The sequence below is a fragment of the Cylas formicarius genome, unplaced genomic scaffold (assembly GCF_029955315.1).
Source record: "Cylas formicarius isolate icCylForm1 unplaced genomic scaffold, icCylForm1.1 PGA_scaffold_12__32_contigs__length_19106922, whole genome shotgun sequence".
NCBI classification, from domain to species: domain Eukaryota; kingdom Metazoa; phylum Arthropoda; class Insecta; order Coleoptera; family Brentidae; genus Cylas; species Cylas formicarius.
The window spans coordinates 7,240,661-7,260,935 of NW_026844225.1; the positions used below are offsets into that span (position 1 = coordinate 7,240,661).

General features: G+C 31.9%; 1 protein-coding gene across 1 annotated transcript; it reads right to left on the minus strand.

Moving 5' to 3' along the window:
* Positions 1-26: 26 nt before the first annotated feature.
* On the minus strand, positions 27-12,841 carry LOC132708708 (cuticlin-4). Its single transcript, XM_060681234.1, has 3 exons — positions 12,683-12,841; positions 5,699-5,779; positions 27-4,092 (listed from the first exon to the last, which is right to left on the minus strand). The coding sequence occupies exons 2-3, from the start codon at positions 5,753-5,755 to the stop codon at positions 2,317-2,319; spliced, it is 1,833 nt and encodes a 610-aa protein (XP_060537217.1). The 5' UTR covers positions 5,756-5,779; positions 12,683-12,841; the 3' UTR covers positions 27-2,316.
* Positions 12,842-20,275: the final 7,434 nt, after the last annotated feature.

Consider the following 20,275-nt stretch of genomic DNA (forward strand, 5'->3'; position numbering starts at 1 on the left):
CTGAAAAGTGTAATCGCTCTTTAGTCGCCATAGATGCGTTTTGTAACAGCTATGCGGAATTTACATTGAACAACAATACGAGTTGTTGCTCAAAAAGTTGTTAATTTTAAACTCAACTCAAATTTAAATTTGACTCGTGTAACCAAAATGTTTGATGATTGTACAAATTATTTAAAACTGTCTGTTATTTTTTATTAAAAAAGATAATATTTGAACTTGATGTTAATAACTTCTGAACTTTATATTGCTAATCGTTCTAGAGCGTTTTGCAACAGCTAAGCGGATTTTACACGGACAACTTTTGATATCGACTTATTAACCAAGATATCGGAAGTAGCTGTTAAAAATTTCTGAAAGGTTTAATTGCCTTTTAGTTATTATAGAGCCTTTTGAAACAGCTAAGCGGATTTTACACGGACAACTTTTGTTACAATTTTTTTGCTCAAAAAGTTTTTAATTTTTAAACTCAACTCAAATTTAAATTTGACTCGCGTAACCAGATTGTTTAATGAATTAGCAAATCATTAAATTATGTTATCTGACGTCTATAGTGTTATAAGTTATATTAATATATTTTATGTGTGGCAGTAATAGGTAATATATGTATTTAGAGTGTGATTTTCATCATGGATACATAACTAACTATTACAGCATCTTCGCTCTCCTATATATGGCTATGGCTTCATTGGTTGAGTTTTTAACCAAAAGTTTACATATACAGGGGGTTATTGAAATAACGGCAAATTTTTTATAATCTTATCCAGCTCAACTAGGTGGCTATGGTCATAGAAAAATAGTTCGTAGCCACACCTCAATGTTGCCAACATTTGCAACAATTATTTGATATTGATTTGTGTGAGTGATTTGCAAAACATGTTTTTCTACTCCTTAATCTAGAATACCCAAATATTCGCACATGAGACTTGAGAAAAGTGTCACTTTAAGACGTTATCACGTGAGTAAAATGGGGTTCATCAAACGTGTTGCGTAATATACTATTTTTTGTTTATAAACTGCGCTCACACACCAGCAAAATTTGCGTGTACTAAATTAAGAATTATAAACACAATTTTTACAACTCACGTGATGCAGTTTTACACTTTCAGAAGGTATTTACCAAACTGGAATATGGGTTTAAAATTTAGAACTAACTGCTTATTTTTAGAGGAGGATACAATTATTTAGTGCTGTGAAGAGCTTAGCTGGTTAGTTTTGGTAGTAATGGAGTAGAATGTTTTTTGGGGTTTTGAACTAATAGACAAAGAGGCTATTGTTCTTGTTGCTTTTCCTTTTTTTTTAATACTCTACTAGTGTTATTAGTTATTCGAAGAACACATTTTAGCCCATATAATTTGAGTCCCGTAGTTTCTCGCAATTTGTTTTGCATGTTGCATTTCATCTCAAGATCAGCTCTGCGAGTAATTTATATCACATGTAGAATTGTACCGGGTGTTTCAGAACGCTCTAATTTTCCTCAATTTTAAATATTTGAAACATTTCAAAATTCACGATAGCTTGAACTGTTTACAATTTGGAAGGCTCAATGTACTTCCAAGTTAAGTGCAAATGATAGCACGACCAATTTCTACTATTTGTAAGTATTTTATTTTTCATTTGCATTTTGGAAATATGTATTTATAGGGGTTATTCATCCAACGTCCTTTAAAATAATAGTTTTTTTAGGATATCCTAGTTTTTTTCCCTGCATTTAGAATCATTTAAAATTTATAGCCTAAAATTCAAACTACAAAATCATATATTAAACAGGTGTATTATCGAAAAAGTGTTATTTGGTCGGAGTCAACGTTATTTTGGTATTGTAGGGGAGAATTTTACCAAGAACGGCGATTATAAACATGTTTGGCTGTACAATAAATAAATAAATATATAAATAATAATAATACTGTATATTAAAAACAATTTTGCAGGGAGATCGTTTACAGCTTCGAATAAGATTTCGTTACAAATTAATGGGGTGTTGCGATAATCCCCTTAACGTTTCGAGGTTATTTGACTCTTGTGATTGACGAACGCATTTTTATGTCGCGTCTACAATCTAAAGGAGACTAGGATATGCGCCAGGACAACAGATTGCAAACCGTTATTTTCGAGTTAAATAATAAATAGTTAATCGATGCCAAAGGAAACATCGCTTTAATAAATAAAAAGAAAATAAATAGAAAAAATAAATAAAAGCTGTAGAGCACGGATTTGCGAATAGAAAATTTGCCGGTATTAGCGGCGGCGATCGGATCACACTCACAGAATCACGTTTCAATCCGCATTTTCTTTGGAACATCCAACTAACGACCGATATTAGTTCGCAACTTTCACGAATTCCGAATTGTCATACCTTCTAGCACCTACGAACGCGGTAGCGAGTCCTTTTCTATCTATAGCACGCACCCTGACAAATAGGAACGCGGCTACTAAACTAGCTACTATTAATACGAGCAATAGCATTACTAATCCAGCGACGAAACTCGGAACTGACATGCAGATTGTTTCGGAATCCGACGAAGTCGATTGAATGACCACAGTTTCGTTATTCTGGGCAGCGTTCAAAGCGAAATTAACATCACCGGGAGCTACCACTTGAATGGTTCGACTAGTATTGACGTCCGTCATCTCTTGAGCATCTCTTTTGTATACGTACGCCGCACGTTTTCGTCTCACCCCTTGCAGTTCCGCAGGGAGATTTTCCACTGACCTCGGTCTTCCTCCGAGCGTCGCTAAGTTCCCTTCGAACTCCTCGTTGACTCCGCTCTTTCTGTTAACGGTGTTGTACAAACCATGATGACCAGGTGGCGGTGGAGGAGGCAAGTGGATATCATTGCCGGTTTGAGCACTCGCTTGAGGCGCTGGAGACGATAGATTAGGTGGATTCGACGTCGACGACGTTTGAGTCTGAGGAGCCGGCACGATTTCGGCGTTTTGCTCGGAGTAAGCGCCAGTGGGACCCGAGGGATGTCTAGGATCTGGATAAGCTAGAGGAAGGCCGTAGTCGCCGCTAGGCGGCGGTCCGTATTCGGCGTTTAAATTTCCTCCGAAGTCTCCGTTGCCTAAAGCGTTACCACCTAGAGCTGGAGTACCATATTCGCTGGATATCCCAAGTCCGTGGCCGCCACACTTGGGCTCCGGGCAATTATACCTGCAGACTTGGATGACGCATTGGAAGTGCACGTTCATCGAGTCGGGGAATTTGAACGCTTGGAAATAAGCGAAGGAAACGACCGAAGCGGAAGGTCCGAAGTTTTTAATTTTCTGGAACTTACTCATTATTTTCGGGCGCACTACGCAACCGTATTGGTCGACCAATTGAATCGGAGCTCGTTTTCCATCGTGCGCGACGCAATTGCGCACCAACATGTCGAATTTATTTTCGTCGTCTTTAATCGCCAACACCATCGTCATGGTTTGTCCGATTTTCACAATGCCGGATACTTCCGAAGCCCAAGGTCCTTTGCCCACTTGGATTTGCATCCAGCATTGAAGGTTATCCCCGAGGAAGTTCGCGGTTACCGCGTGCAACATGTCAACTTGGAACGGCCTGAACGTCACGGCTTTCTCGTAGAAGTCGTACCAAGTGCACCTCAGCTTCCTTGCTTGATCCCATACTTCTTGGACGTAAGGGTCGTATTGAATAATAATGGTATTCTCCACGTAGCTACCGCTGGGCGTCGTTCCACCATAGCTAGCAGCGTTATGGTTAGCCGATGATGACATCCCGCAACTGTTCAGGAAAATTTCGAACGTGGCGCTCAAATGACCGGTGCCGGGTTTTAAATGGACGCAATGGGAATCGCTGTAGAATCCTTTGGAAAATATCATGCCGTAGAAAGGCCGATCGAACTCTATGTTAACTCGCATGTGGGTTTTTTCGCATTGCACCTGTAAGTGTTTGATTTGCGGCATGTCAGGAGTCGCCAAAGGCCAAGGATCTTCTCCTGATCCACCGAGGCCTTGTCCGTTATCCAAAGTCGCTAAAGATTGCGGTGCGTATCCGGGACCCGATAACGGAGGACCATACACTGCACGATGCTCTAGAGGAAGGGATGCTGAATCCAACAGAGGCACGTCGCAGTTAATTTGCTGAAAAAAAAAAGGTTATAGATTCTTACGCTTTACGAAAGTATTAGCAAAGAAAAATGGACTTAGCGTAGCTTTAGCTCATAAATGATGGTTTTCAACCCACCATTAATGACTTAAAATGTACATTCATTTTTGCAATTGCAGAGGAACAGAGTCTTCTCCGTGTGAATATATTTTTTTACTGCTACGGCATTTTCTTTCTAAACTTAAGTCGCTTTCCTAGAACATATTATCGAAATCTAGACATATTTTGCAAGAATACCAACGATCTGTCAGCGGCCATGTTGGTTGCGGAATGCCACAAGCTTATTGGTTAAAAACGATGGTTTAAATCTCATAGTTGCTTCATAAGTTCCTGTATATTTTTAGTATACGACATTTTCATCTTTGTGTTGTTGTTTATCAGTCTTTTTTTCAAGATAGGATTAATTTTAGAACTAAATGATTTAATTGAATTTTTACGCAGTTATATTGTATTGTTGTTTTTCAATTTTTTTAAGTTGCAATCAATTTTTATTTAGGACAATAATTTATGTTATGTTTTTTTTTAAATTTTAGTTCAGTCAAAATTATTTTTAAATAGCTAAATAATTTGAATACAAGTTTTGAATAATTCAAATAATTGCCAAATTTATGGTCCCTCCAATTATTCGACGAAGAAAATTGTAACAACGACATTTTTTTTATTCTTTATGTTCTTGTTTATCAATCTTTTCTCCAAACGTTCGCAACAACAAACAAGTTATAAGATTAATTTTAGAAACAAATTGTATTGTTGTTTTTAAAATTATTTAAGTTGCAATCAATAATTTATGTTGTTTTTTAAAAAATTGGTGATCTCAAAACTATTTCTAAATCGGTAAATAATTCGTATAGAAGTGTTGAAAAATTAAAATCAATTATCTGACGAGGACAACCGTATCAATATCAATTTGACGACATTTTTTTGTTCTTTGTGTTCTTGTTTATCGCCCTTTTTCACCGCACGTTCGTAACAACAAACAAGTTATTTAACGTTAATTTTAGAAAAAAATGAAAAACATTATGCGAAATTTGAAATCCAAAGAGGTCTGGGACCATAAAATTCAATACCAATTCTGGTGGCCTTTCACTGATACACTTTTAAAGTTTTCTATGTTCAAAAAACTCAAAACCTGGAAATGTCATTGTGGTATTGAATTTTATCCGTCCAGTTTTGGCAGTTTTGGAGATATTTAAGCGATCCGCTGAAAAAGTGGTAAATTTGACAACATTTGGAGATATTTAAGCTTTTCGTTACTTTTTACTAACCCTGTATATTTCCCGTATCGGATGTGAAATGAAAAAATTAACGTTTTGAGAAGATTGAAAAGAATTACATTAATATTAAACGGCTTTTTAAAACCTCCCGACCCATTTACGTGGTAAAACTTTCCAATACGTAATCTGCTACCAGCATTGTTTATCTACGTATAAACAAAGTTTAATTTTTACATAATTACAGTTGCATAAACGTGAACTTAAATTGAAACGGCAAACATCTAAATAACAAAGTTATTAACAAGTGTGGACTGGATGGACGCTAACGGTTAACTTTAATAATTGATTAGGAATAGGCAATTCTTACCCCAAAGAAGAACCCCGCTAAGATTCCAAAAACGTGCAGTGTCGGCGACCTTGACATGATGTTTGTTGGGCCAGCGCCAGTCTGTAACGGAAAGAATGAAAGCACCTTGACAGTGAATGGCCATGGTCGTTGTGTAGTAGAAGCAAGTCTTCTCACTTCCTTGCGTACGAACACTTTGGCCTACTAACACACTCTGTAAACACAGTTGACCGTTCGCATTGCAGCAAATATTGATTTTTTAGAGGGTATTCGTTTTCTTTTTGATTTTTTTTTATTAGCTCGCCGTTACCAAAGATGTAGTAACGCGTATTCGGTATAACGAGCCCTTTGAATTGAATATTTCCGCCGAAATTTATGTTTCCATGTCAATAATTGTTAATATATTCGGCATTAACGAATCCGTAGGAGCACAAATCTGTTCCGAAATATGAAAGTCAAGTCGGATATCATAAATATTCCGTTTCTTAAGCAGCTTTCTAATATGTAATTGTTTTGGACACTCTCGTAGAGAATATAAGTGTATCACGTGGAATACGTTTTTCCCGCTGTATAAAATTATGCAGTGAAATTAAATGGGATTAAATACCGTTGACGACGAACGATTTCTATTTGGGTACGTGTGCCGGCGATTTTCTTTTAATGGACAATTTAAACGAGCAATTTGCTTTGCAGATATTTATTTTTTTTCCCGCCTGGCCCCCATGCGGACCGAGCCGTTTAATATCGGCACGATTTCTTTTAATTGCGTGTCATCTGAACATTGTATTTTTCCTTTTAAATGAATTTGTTCCACCATAAAAGCAGTATCGATTGAATTTTTCTATAACATACATTTTTTAGTAAGTGCCTTGAGTCGCGTGAGACAAAACTAATAGATAAAGTAGTATTTTAGTATTTAAAGGTACATCTTAATAAGATGTGAAAAATGGATTAAATATTACCGGAGAGCGAAGATACAGGTGTTTAGTTTATCCAGTGTTTTTAACATGTTCAGATACCAGTGCATTTTTTGAAAATTTTCGTAAATTTCTGGGAGCTTTTATTTTTCCTTACGGAGTTTATGAAATTAAAAATGTGGAATATTTGATACATAGCAACGTATAGAATTGTAATTGGGGTAAAGAAAAGAAAAAGTACAGAATTATACAAAACAAATTTATACAAAAACAGCTACGGATATACACCGTGTGAATTTTAGGCAGTTTCTTTACAATATTAGTTTTTTTTATTTCAATGGAATTTCAAAATAAGAAAAGTCTAAAAAGATGCGAAAAAAGGAACAAATATGAACATAGAGTGAGGATACAGTGCTTTTAATATTTTCAAATACCGGTGCACTTTTTGTTTTTTTTTTAATTCATGGAGCTTTTTTTGTATTGCAGCTTTTTCTCGTAAACTGGGCGAAATACTAAAAGAAGTTGAATTGAAAAGGGGAATAATGAAATTCATACCAACGTGTAGAATTGTACAGGGTTAAAAAAAAAGATATTAAAAATATTTAAAAATAAAAAAAGGTGTTCGATATACACTGTGTGGAGTTTTTCAGGTATTTTCACTATTCATAATGCGTTTCTTACGATATTAGCTTCTTTTTTTATTTCATAGGAATTTCAGTGGATTTTTTGAAAATTCTTTTAAATTTTTTGGAGCTTTTGTTTTTCCATATGGAGTTTAGAGACGTGTGACTTTTTCTCGTAAACGAACCAAGAAAAAGTTCAATGAAAAAGTGGGAAAGCCTTTTTAGGCAATTAATATTTTTCTAAAATTAATTGCATTTCAGAAATTAAGATTTTTCTGACGATAAGCCGCTACCAATGTATAGAATGTACTGCATGACTTTCATTGTAACTTTTCTGGGCTTTTTTAGTGAGTGTGATTGTCAATATTACCGACGAAATAGACAAGCTGCTATATAGGTGAACCTAAGTAAGTAGAAATAAAATAAAAGGAGAAATGCACAAATACGGTAGTTGATCAAAACGTTTTTTTTATCTATTTTTCATGAGCGACCGAGATTCTCATGTTTTAGAAAGTGGAACAAGTTCCATGTGATCTAACACTGTTACTGTCTGCATTAATAAAACTCGTTCCTGTAAAATATTTATGCACGGTCGATGTCTTATGCGAGTCGTTAAAACAGAAGCGATATTAAGATGAATTAGAACTCGATAGTCGTTGATAGAATTAATCACTGCAACTTTTTCTTTTTAGTCACATCTGCCGTACGGCAATACCAATGTTACCCATTTTCTCTTAGCGGAATTAATTTTTCGGAGTTTCTCTTTTCATTGTCTGTCGTCACTAGGTAGAACGCAGTGTTACTTCGTATAATTCGTTAATAACTCATATATGCGTAATAAAATCATTGCATAAATTGCCAATCGGTAGATTTTTCTCGTTTACAATTTGGATGAGATAGATGGGTAACCCAATTTCGGTTGCACATACACATTTAAGGTTTCTTAAAGAAATTGCCACTGTTTTTCAATCCTTTTATGGTATCAGCATGACGGCTGGTTCCGCTCGCTGGCTTCAAATTATTTCAGAACGGATTAATCAAACTTTCTCCGACACAACAAAAGGAAAGAACCTGTTTCAAAGTCGGATCGACTTAGAGGCAATGCATCTACATACGAGCCGTATGATGGCTTTTGCGCGGAATATATATGGTGACGATCTTTATCGATTAGCAGTGTTTACTTGGTAATCTAGCATTATTACATTCTAGAAGTTTTGAGGATATAATTTCGTCGATTTTGAATGAAACGGGCTTTCATTTAAATAAAAATAATAATATTAAACTTGGCGAAAACTTTACCGAAATTGCATTTATCTGTTGGACAAAAAAATTACTTTTATACTGCTCAAAAAATTTATAACACACTACCTCTGGAACTGAAAAATAAAATTAAATTAAAAAGTTTCTTTTTTTTCTTTTTTTTTTCATATTATATAATAGATGGAAAACATAGTTAAATTAACCTGCGTAATGTTCAAGGATGGCTGTCAAGTTTTTTACTTGAATATAAGTGTTTTTTGTGATAATATTTATTTAACGTTTATATTACAATAAGTTGTTAAATTGGATATTTGTATTGATTTAAATAAATGCTATTATTATTATTGTTATTGTAAAGGGTTGGGGAAAGGTGGTTGTAAATCACCCTCAAAATTTAAACGAGAAAGAGCGGCAAGAAAACGGTAGGACATACAACACCCGAAACGGTTAATCACCCACCTTGATGGTTTATTATTATTATTATTATTATTATTATTATCCTTATTATTATCTCATGCCTTTCCTTAAACAAATAAAAATTGATAATTCTTGTATCGTAAAAACTAAGCATTTGTTGCTGTATGTTTATATGATCTTTTTTTGATGGTAAGTCCTGCTGCCTCAAAAAAATTTAATAATTTTGATATCGAGCGGCATCAAATTTTGGAAAAAGCAATTGCATTTTACTCCAAAATTATGCATTTTTTGTGTATGTTTATAGGAACTTTTTTGTTGATTTTATTAAGATATTCCTTTTATATTAAACAGTATCAAATTTTGTTCTCTAAGAAAATTAACGTGATTTTAATGCCCTAAGATCATAATTAGTATTGCAAATACTATCTTAAACATAAATATGAGTTGATATTATTTTGAAAAATCTAACATGATTATCTTCTCTGTGAAGTTCCGAGGATATAATTTCGTGGATTTTGGATGAAACGGTTATTAATTAATCATTAAAATTAGTTAATTCTTTAACTAATTTATCTGGTATTTTTCGAATGTCGTTTAAACAAAAATGTGTGGTTTTTTGTTGACATATTTTTTAAAGATTATAATTATTCTTGTTTAGTTGAATTTGATATCTTATTTCTTTCTTTAAACAAATAAAAATTGATAATTCTCGTAGAAGTATTCTAATCACTTGCTGCTGTATGTTTATATAAACTTTTTTTATTTATCAATCCTGCGGCCGTATAAAAAATAATGATTTAATAATTTTGATATTTAGGGCCATTAAATTTTGGAAAAAGCAATAGCACATTACTCGCAAATTATGCATTTTTTGTGTATGTTTAGAGGAACTTTTTTCTTGATTTTACGAAGATCCTACTGTCCCGTAAAAAATTGACTAAAGAAGTTTTTCTTTTATATTAAACATTATCAAATTTACGTTCGTTATTTTAATGCCCTAAGTTTAGTTTTGCAAATGATATCTTAGGACTCTCCTTAAACATAAATAAGAGTTTATTATTTAAAAAGTATTTCAAAGGTTAAGCATACTAATTACCAAAAATATAGCATGATTACGTTGTCTGGGGAAATAATTTAGGATTTTGGATAAAACCGTCAGTAACTGTATTAATGTCCATCCATTGTTTCTTAAAATTAGCTAATTCTTTAACAATAGTTGTTTCTCTGTGTAAATGTCTATTTCGAATTTGAAGAGCCAGTTAAAAAATGAAATTTTGCAATTTTTAAAAATGTTTAAGAAATACTTAAATTCAAAGTATTTTAGTTAATTTCACCACATTCGTTACGGTGTGTACGATAGAAAGCTAAAATTCGTTTGCATTGTTCTAACGTTTCTTCATTCAAATAAAAAAATGACTGGATCGTTACGGAGCAATTCCATTGTTGGCACAACTTTCAATAATCGTTTGTCACAAGCGGGATCATAAAATCGCAAACGAGGGATTTTCGTTTGTTAGTTACGCCTGTACGGTTTAAAAAACCTCTTATTAAAATCGTCATTCGATTGCTATGGATACGGAAAAGAATTTGGACAGATCGCAAATATGTATGCCACAGACATACTTTTGAGAACGTTAATTATGAAAACATATGATTTTGCCTCCGTGTATCTTACAAATAATTTTTAATAATTCGTTATCTGTTAGTTAATTAATGCTTTCGTTTCATGTTCTATTAAGTGGGATCTGCTGAGCGTTACGAATATATTTTTTATATTTATTCTTCGAACATTGGTATTACAGTTGGTGCAGTCGGATATATAATTTGTTTAACCCGTAACCACCGATGGGGGAAATATGTTTAAGCATTTTCACCTCAAGTGGTGACTAAAATAAACGAAATCAAGGTCAGGTTGTGTTAGATTTCCCCCAATTAAATTAAATACAAAGAGACGCGTTTGTTCAAAAAGTAACTGAATAGCAATCTGGCATCCATTGTGGTTAAAGTTTGATTGAAACAGCGAAGACCTACATACATTCGAAATAGCCATGCATTTACCTGATGTTATTGAGCATTACCTAGATTCAAAATTGTGTTTAAATATTATAAGTAGTTAGACTAGAATTTTCAAGCACCTGCTTGTCTGTTTAGCGTTTTGCATACTTTTTTATGCGAAATGAGGCGGCCGCAAAATTATGTGCTCGTTGGATAACGATATTCAAAAATATATGTCTAGCAAAGAGCAGGAACCGATTTTTTAATAATTGATTAGTTCTATGGAAACACTTGGAAAACCAAATAATGTCTTCCATAATTTATAATTTGTTCTTTTTTTGAAAAAGAATTCCACATTATAGCTAATTATCTGCGAAAATGTTGGTAAAACTTGCCAAAGTCACATCTTTTGTTTATATCGATCAGAATAATTTTTTTTTAAAAGCAATTTAAGTTGTTTACCCTAATGACACTTGTAATAGCCCTTATATAATTACGGCTTTCTTTAAATAAATAAAAATTCCTAACTGTTTTAGAAGTATTTTGAAAACTTAGCGTTTGTTACTGTATGTTTATATGAACTTTTTTTTGTTGATAAGTCCTTCTGGCACATAAAAAAATACGATTTAATAATTCTGAAACAAGCAATGGCATATCACATTTGCTGGTTTTTTGGTTAGTTAATTAATTAATTTCATTAAGGTTTTACTGGCCTATCATAAATTCCTTTTATATTTCATTAGTTTTGCTCATGTCTCATGTCTTACGATTCTCCTTAAACATTGATTTTAATTTAAAAGTATCTCGAAAGTTAAGCATTGAAATTGCTATAAATCTAGCATGACCACGTTGTCTATGAAGTTTTGAGGTGGATTTTCGGTGTTTAATTTTTTCAACTAATTTATCTGACAGTTTGCGAATGTCGTTCAAATCAAAATAAGTGCGGTTTTTTGTTGAAATTTCTTTTGAAGATTATAAGTATTTTTGCTTAGTTGAATTTGATATCTTATGGCTTTCCTTAAACAAATAAAAATTGAATTGAGAATTGTTGTAGAAGTATCTTGTCGCTGTACGTTAATAAGAACTTTTTTTTATTTATTGTTGTTTTGTTAATATTCAGCAGTATCGAATTTTGAAAAAACGTGGTGGCATACTATTTTTTTGGCATACAATTTTTAAAAAAAATAACAATTGATACTTTTAAAGTGAACATGACAAAACGAAATGAGGACGTTGAATTTTTTTCAAGAAAAAAAAAAGCGTCAGCGATAAATGTTTGTTAACCGCGTATCTTCGCATCGGGCCACGGCAATTAAAAAGTTAATAACATTCGCGTAGATGATAAATAACGCTACGATGTAAAGCGCTTTTAGTTAACGAGTGATTATAAACAACCGGAATAAGAACCTGTGCGCACGCACGCTAGGAAGTCAATTGACACACTGCCTTGTTTTCAATCTACTGTGTGCCCAATATAACAACTTATACACAGCGAGATAGATTCATCTTCCATCGGAACTTTCACCGATTTTATTTACGTTCTTGGACGGGCCCATGTTAATCTAGCAAATAAGTCGTTTAAATAAGATCGCCGATTACGAAAAATCCAGTTTTATTTTTAAAATTTTTCAAACCCCAATTTCTTGTTTTTCTCGCAACTAGGTCAATGGCGTGCGTGCGTGATTTTGTTTTTTTTTTGGAATTTTCCTTCGGTTGGGCGTTTTTTTTTATTAATTCTTTTTCCTCGGACAACTGTGCTTACTATTACGCGAATTCCTATCCGGTTTGCTTACTTAATAATAATCCGATAAATGGAAGTCCCGTCCACCGTAGAACTACGCACTGATTATAATTAGCAATCCTCTTTAGCACTCCACAATGCACCCCATAAAATTTTACATGCCAAACGACGCGTGTTTTTTTTTTTGTTTTTTTGAAACGCACCGACTTTAGCAGGCTATAGACTAAAATAATACGCTTAAAGTTATTCCGTTGGTTTTATATTGACGTGAAAGTTTGCCCCACTCGGCGGTTGGTGAGCCATTAGCAGCGCTTTTACGATGAGCTTATAGTGGCCGGATCCAAAATCGTTCGAGCCGCGTTGAAGAATTTTTTGACTCATTGGAGTCACTTTCTTTTGCGTGGTACGCTTTGTTGCACAATTTATTCGACATCCGACTTGTCAACCCAATTTAAACTTTCGATTTATTATGTCACAACATATTTTGGGAAACTGTTAAGAAACTGTTTTCGGATTTCCCGGTTATTCATAGGGTTCGGTGATTTTTTACCATTAATTATTGTTTATCAATCAAACGTTTGTTTGCGAGAGTTTCTCGGATATTTTTGCACTTCGTGAAAGCAAAGAACGAAGAAAGGACTTTGCGATAGACCTCTTCGATAAATATTTTAATTTTCTTAGAGCAACGTTGGTTTTAAAAACTATAAAAACCTAAATTAAAACCCAAAATTAAATTAGAGGTATAAAATAAAAATTAAGTGAAGGTCAACGGAGGTGAGTGTATGGAGCTTAAAAGCTTATAAGTTAAAATTGTTGCTGCAATTTAAATAAATTATAACAAAGATATTGCTTTTACAGTGTACTACGCACCGAACTCGATATAAATTACGAGGCAAGTTTTATTTAGAGGGGACGGTATTCTTTTCTTTGTTATGCATGCATCTTATTTCTCAAGTTTTTACCTGATTGCGCTTTTTAAGGTTAAACTTTTACTAATACTAATAATTGTATATAATTATGTATATATAATAATAAAAATAATAATAATGTATATATAAGTGTTTATTAATAAACATTTTTTTAATTGGTAAATTGTTTTAAACGGCTGAACTGAAATGGATGATCATGTACTTACAAAATTCTCATATTATCACGTATTTATCCAACAATATAATTAGGACTTACAGTGTCCACGATTGTACTACTATGTTGCTGTGCTGGTGAAAAATACAATTTACTCAACAACGTTTCTATACATATTTTCCCCTTTTTATGATTTCCCCCATTAAATTATCAAGAATTGTTGTTTTCATTATAGTGTGTAATATGTATTTATTGATAAATTTTTCCTTTGTGTGCGTTATTTTTCTTCTATTATTATTTTTTTCTTTCTAATCCTATTTCATTTTGACTTTATTGTTTTTACCAATAAAGACCGGCAAAACCGGCAAAAGAAAATTTATTTTTTTAAATACCTACCAAAATATAACATGATTTTGTTTCATAAATAATTATAAAATAAAATATATAAATACGATTTCATTTTTTATGTTATAGTATAAAATGTGGTATAAAAAATTCCATGGAATAAAAAAAATTTCTAATAAAAAAATGAATATGGCCTTATTGCATTCTTTATAGTTTTATAGTTTTACTTGTCACTAAAATTTTAAAAAAATTATTTTTTTAAGAAATAAACAAAGAAATGTGCCTATTTAGGTAAGTAGCTAATACCTAATAAACGTTTTTAAAACTTAAGAATATTTTTTGAATATTTCAATTTGTATATACTTTTTTGGAATTTTTTTAATGAGTTTGATTGTTATAAATTTTGATTTTAACAAATATTTAAAGAAAATATTGTTTAAAAATACAATATTCATATGTAAATGATTTCAGTGAGAATTACATTAAAAATAAATAAAAACAAAGTCAATTTGAAAACAATTTCATTTCGCAATTTCCAAAATTCTGTTATTTTCGGCCGAACAGATTTATGAATGAAAGTTATATTGTTTTTTACGCTTTGCAACCATGATCAATTTTTATATTTTTAAGTACGGACTGCATTTTTTTTTCAGTTTTGGTTTCGTTAAAATTTTTGTAAATAATGACATAAAATACTTACAAACAGAATGTTAAAATTTGACATTTACTAACAATATTTCGTATTTTTGCCTAAACATGTACAAATTTTTCATGTCCTTGGAAAATATGAAACCTCTGCATTCAAATTTTTGATATATGTATATTCTATTTATAATTGTCATGACATAGGTTAATTGCCAATTACATTTTTGATATTGATTTTCTTTATTCAAGGTTTATTTTATCCTCTCTTACCTGCTTTCTCTCACTCTATTTTTTAAATTTCTCATCCAAATTATATATATTTTTTTGCCATTTACGTACAAATGAAAAAGTCCAATCAATATTTGTAGAGTTATTAGTACTTATTTTTATAAATGTGTGGGTTTTCCAACTTGGGTGTGAAAAACTAAATAATTAGTAGTCTTTTGCTCGAAAAGATTTGGATTTGGTCAAACTATATGCAAAGATTTTTTAATTTTTTAAATGAAACTCATTTTGACACATATCAAGCCTTATATTAAGAAATGGTAGATAAAAAGTTATAGGGTTTATTCCCAATCTCCAGGATCTCCTGTTGAATTAACTAAATAGATAATAATAAATTTTATATAATTTATTACAAATCAATACAGGTGATATTATAAGTTATTTCTTAAGTAGACCACTTTCATCCCATCTTTATATAATTATAAAAGGGTCTACCATTCGATCAACTGCATGATTTCTAGGACATTTATTACCTATTGTCCAATTAATATTATTTCATAGTTTAAACCCTGAACAGAACCGCTACTTTTATTGCTCCGCATCAATTGAAAACAGACTTTAAAGTTTCTCATTTCTCTTACGTGAAATTTTATATTAAATTCACTTCATATACGTCTGAAATAAATTCTTAAAGCAAACGACAACCAATATTAACCGGATACAATGTTTTAAAACGTGAAATATATATCAACCAATGGTTTAACTCATTGTTATTGGCAGTAAAACAACCATTGTCTAACATATTAAGCTATAAAATGGTTCATAATTGGATGCGCATTCACCAATGGGTCAAAAACGACCTAGATTGGAAACTAAAGCGGTAATAATGGCGCTTTTAACAACTATACGCGTTGAATTAATCTTCATTTTTGGTTTGATGTATGCATGTGGATGTGATAGTTTTGAAGGAAATGTATTATGTGTTTAAACGTAGAAATATCGTGTCTTTATATCGAAAAACTTGTTCAACGTGAGCCACGTATCGGATTATTTTTTAATTTTAAATGAATGGAAAATTTATTATATTTGTGGTTTTATTGTTTTGGCGGAATATTTAAAAACCCAAAAAAAAATGAACATTTACATTCTCATGGAAACTTTTTGAGTTTCCTCGTGAGTAAAACTCCAAATCCGATGTAGTGCTCAAATCACAGCCTTTTGTGGTTTAAATGGTAATGAAATGAGTGCAGCAAATTGCGTCCATAACAAAATTTAGATTTGACGATGGTTTAAGGCAAACCAAAATCAATTTAACTAACTCAAAAATTTCCAATTAGAATGTTTGGAATGTAGAATTTTGTTAATTTTTAAAATATGCTGATTGATATGTGAGTGCTTATTGTTTTTGTTCAAGAGCAGAGAAAGGTTTGCACCAGTCGCAACAAAACATGAACACATCTTAATGTATTCACTTATTCGTGCTAAATTTTTTTGAGCAATAGAAATAAAGATAGAAAAAAGCTTTAATACTTACCAAAACAAAATAAAATCAATTTTAATAGAACCTTATTCTATTGTAGAGTTCTTAAATTACAGATTTTAAATTAATGTGGTTTTTGTAAACCATCCTTTGACTGTGCATCTTCTTCTTTAAGTAGGTAACTAATAATAAGTAGATTTACAAAGAGCAATTAACTTTGACTTAATCTGAGCTACCATATACTTTTTATTCTTAGTTTTACTGAGAATCTAAAACACTCAGAATTTTAGTTACAGCATCAACATGTTCTGCCATAATAATGGCTGCTATCGCTCCTAAAGCCGTGAGTAAATCGAACAAGCCTAAAAAAAAAAATCTATTCAATGTTAATGCTACAGTAATAATCTACCTCCAAACCAGTAAAGTTAATTAAATGAATTTATTTAAATCTCATAAACTGTAGGCCAACTTTCTTTTAACGGAAATAGGCCAAAAAAAAATCTTGTTGTGGTTCTTTTAGTACAAAATCCACAATAATTTTAAGAGTGATAGAAATTTGCATAACAGCCAATTTTTCGCCCTCATGTGGTGTGATTTGACTGGAAATAATAATAATAATTTTGGAACTTAAATCGCACATTTTACTTTTTATTATTTTTTATTTGATTTTGTATTGTATCTTCGATTGGATAAACTGAAACGGACTGCGACCTAAAGGTTGTACTATTTTCCGAAAAAAAATGCATTATATGCAAATGAAATTTATGGTTATTTACGTTATTAAAACCTTTCAGAAAAAATAATATTTAGAACAGACGTGAAAAACTAAAATCTCAGACTTAAAGGAGTCATTATTCCTCGTCACCGTTCTGGTATATTTGTTACGATTTGTATAAAATATATAGTGACTTGCCCTTTTCTATAAACTAAAAACCTGGTTTCTTACAAAAATGTACTGGCATTTTCAGCTGTTAGTTTTGTTGGAGAGGTAGATTTAGGTCTTTTTTTCTTTGTAAATATATATGGGTACTTAACCATAAAACCAGCGAGTATGTAACTCTAGATGCAGCTCCTTTACCTTTTCTTGTATATTACAATATATATTATAAGCATATTATTATTATTTATTAATAAAAAAATGATTTTTCAGTTGATAGCTGATAAAATGTTAGTATTAGGGTTAAGTCATTAAATTATCTGTAAATGTGTTCATAGAAATACAAAACTTTCCATAATTAAAATGTTACAAAAATGCAAATTTTCAAAACGGAAATAATATATCCTTGTGCAAGTATCCACTAAGAAATATTTCACGTTCAGTTGTGGTTGTAAAAGTATTCTACCGATCTCCTAGTTTTAGTATATAAAGTAATAAATACTTCACCCCGCAGGGGGTAACAACGGCAACGTTGTTGCTTGGGGAGTAACGCCCCCACGGGTCCTAGTTACCAGAGCTACCTGTGCAAGTGGTAGCAAAAGAAGCAATATGACCATGAACGAAACAATGCATGTGGGTAAAAGCAGAGTTCTGCAAAGTTCTTCGGAGTCCAGCAAAGACTGCCTCTGAATTACCAACATGTCCAGCATATTCTACAAATTTTGTTTTAAGAATCAATGTTTTCATTTGTTTTTATTGTAAACCTTTTTTTATATTTTTTCATCAAATTTTGCATACAAAATACTCCTTCAGAGATTGCTATTCAATATTTTTGATACACTGGTAAAGTCCATTTTTAACACCATGTCAAATCACAAGCTCAAATATACTAGTTTATAGAGTGCTCAATAATTTAGTTTTTTTTAGCTCCCAAGGGACCATGGTTTGAGAAACACCACCCTTTGGGAGTGGTTTCTCAAAGGATTGAATTTTGAAGGCCATGTTTCATCAAAGTACATTATCTTAGCTATAATTTTAAGCTTTAGTTGCCTTTTGAATCGTTATCAATAAATATTAAATTGATATTGACTAAAAGCAAGTTTCGTATATATATAAAATATCAAAATATTTGGTTTGGGCCAAAATGTTTTAAATTGGTTTTGTAGTTTATAATTTATTTTTCGCTAGTTGTAATAAAAATTATGAATAAAATAAAAGTGCTTTCTTTAATTTCTCAGTTTTCCTGTTAAGCCTATCGATTCAAGATTCCCCAAGTTACTTGGCGTATGTTCGATATATTTATCAAATATCATTATTTCTAACTGTCACGGGCGAATGTGTATATTCAAAAGAATTTTTTATAAAAAGAAAATAAAATAAAACTCTATACGTTGTTATATATTATATTATAACTCAAAGAAATTGTTGAATTTAAAACAAACAAATAAACACATCTAAAATTAATATAACGTAAAAATGCATTTTATTATTTTAAACTAAAATAAAAAAACAAAGTAAATGTATGGTAACCTGATGTATTGTAACAACTTAAGCTACCATGACACTTTGAATCACACAAAGGCCTCTTATTTTTACAGCTACGTATAGACGTGCAACATTTCTTTTCGCTTCTTTTGCTGCTTCAGGTCAAATCCCATCCATGGAAATTTTCTTTGCAAATCGCAAATTGATTACGGGTAAAAAATCTATTTCAATGTGTCATTTTTGTTTGTTAATTAATAAAAATTCGAATCCTCTATTCCTATGACAACAGCCAATACATTTCGAGGATATATACGATCACCAATTTGGGCAGCAGAATTTTTTATTTTTAAGTGCAAAATATTTTATGGAAAAAATTACGATCCGGAGTACTGTTCATAAACGTTTTAACAATCTTTATGAGATACCAAAAATGCACAATGCTATGTCTCAGAATTAATTTTCTTATGTGTCTTTTAACCCATATTATCCCAAGCATAAAAAAAAATTGTTGCACTTAATTAAATAATATTTTGGGGCACATAAGATGTAACATATAATTTATACATAAATATACAAAAGAAAGTTCAAATTCGACAGAAAACAACTAAAAGTAGATTGTTTTCCAAATAGAACCTGATTTGATACAAAAAAAACGCATAATATTTTAATTTTTTGTGATATTTTACAAAGCATGAAATATGAAAATGCACATTACACTTATTACAAACGTAAATTGTGTTTCAGTGGCAGTTTCTACATCTCCTCCGTGCTTTATTAGCACGAACAATCATGAGGTGACCTTGATTATCATAATGTACTTCATCCATGGCAGGTGCAAGATTTCTTTGAGTAATTGTTTTATCAGTTTTTAAAAGTTGCAAAGCAATGTAAGATTTAAGATCAAATCAATCACTTCGTCATCAAAAAACAAAAAATATTTCAAGCGGAGTTTTTCCAGAAAGCCTATTTTTTAGTTCCTCACATGATCTAAATTCATTGGATATAGGTGTGTGAGTGTACTCAATCTGACCTTTCTTCCATTTGACAGTGGAAGCAAGCCTGTCGTTTGCAGAAAGCATACAGCTGTATCATTCGGTGTATGTAACTGGAAAATTCCAACTATATCAGTTGGATCCCCAAACTCTTGTAGAATTATGTTATCGTTCATATATTCTTCGTCAGTCAAGGTATCCACGTCGGGTGGAATATAGACCGCGTCAATATGTCATGTAAATATTTTTTCACGTTATTTTTAGCATAAATTTACAAGGAATGGTATGCTACAATACATAAGAATACGTAAATCCAAATAATACTTACGACTTTCATTGTTATTGTCCTCATCCATCACGATTAGTAATTCCTTTTGAGTCAAATACCTCGGAAATTCCATATTTTACGAACTGTAACGTTCACTGCCCAAGACACAAACTAATACTAAAGAACACGCTAATTGTTGGATGTTTATTCTACATGCGTTGACTTGTCTAAACTTGAAATAACAA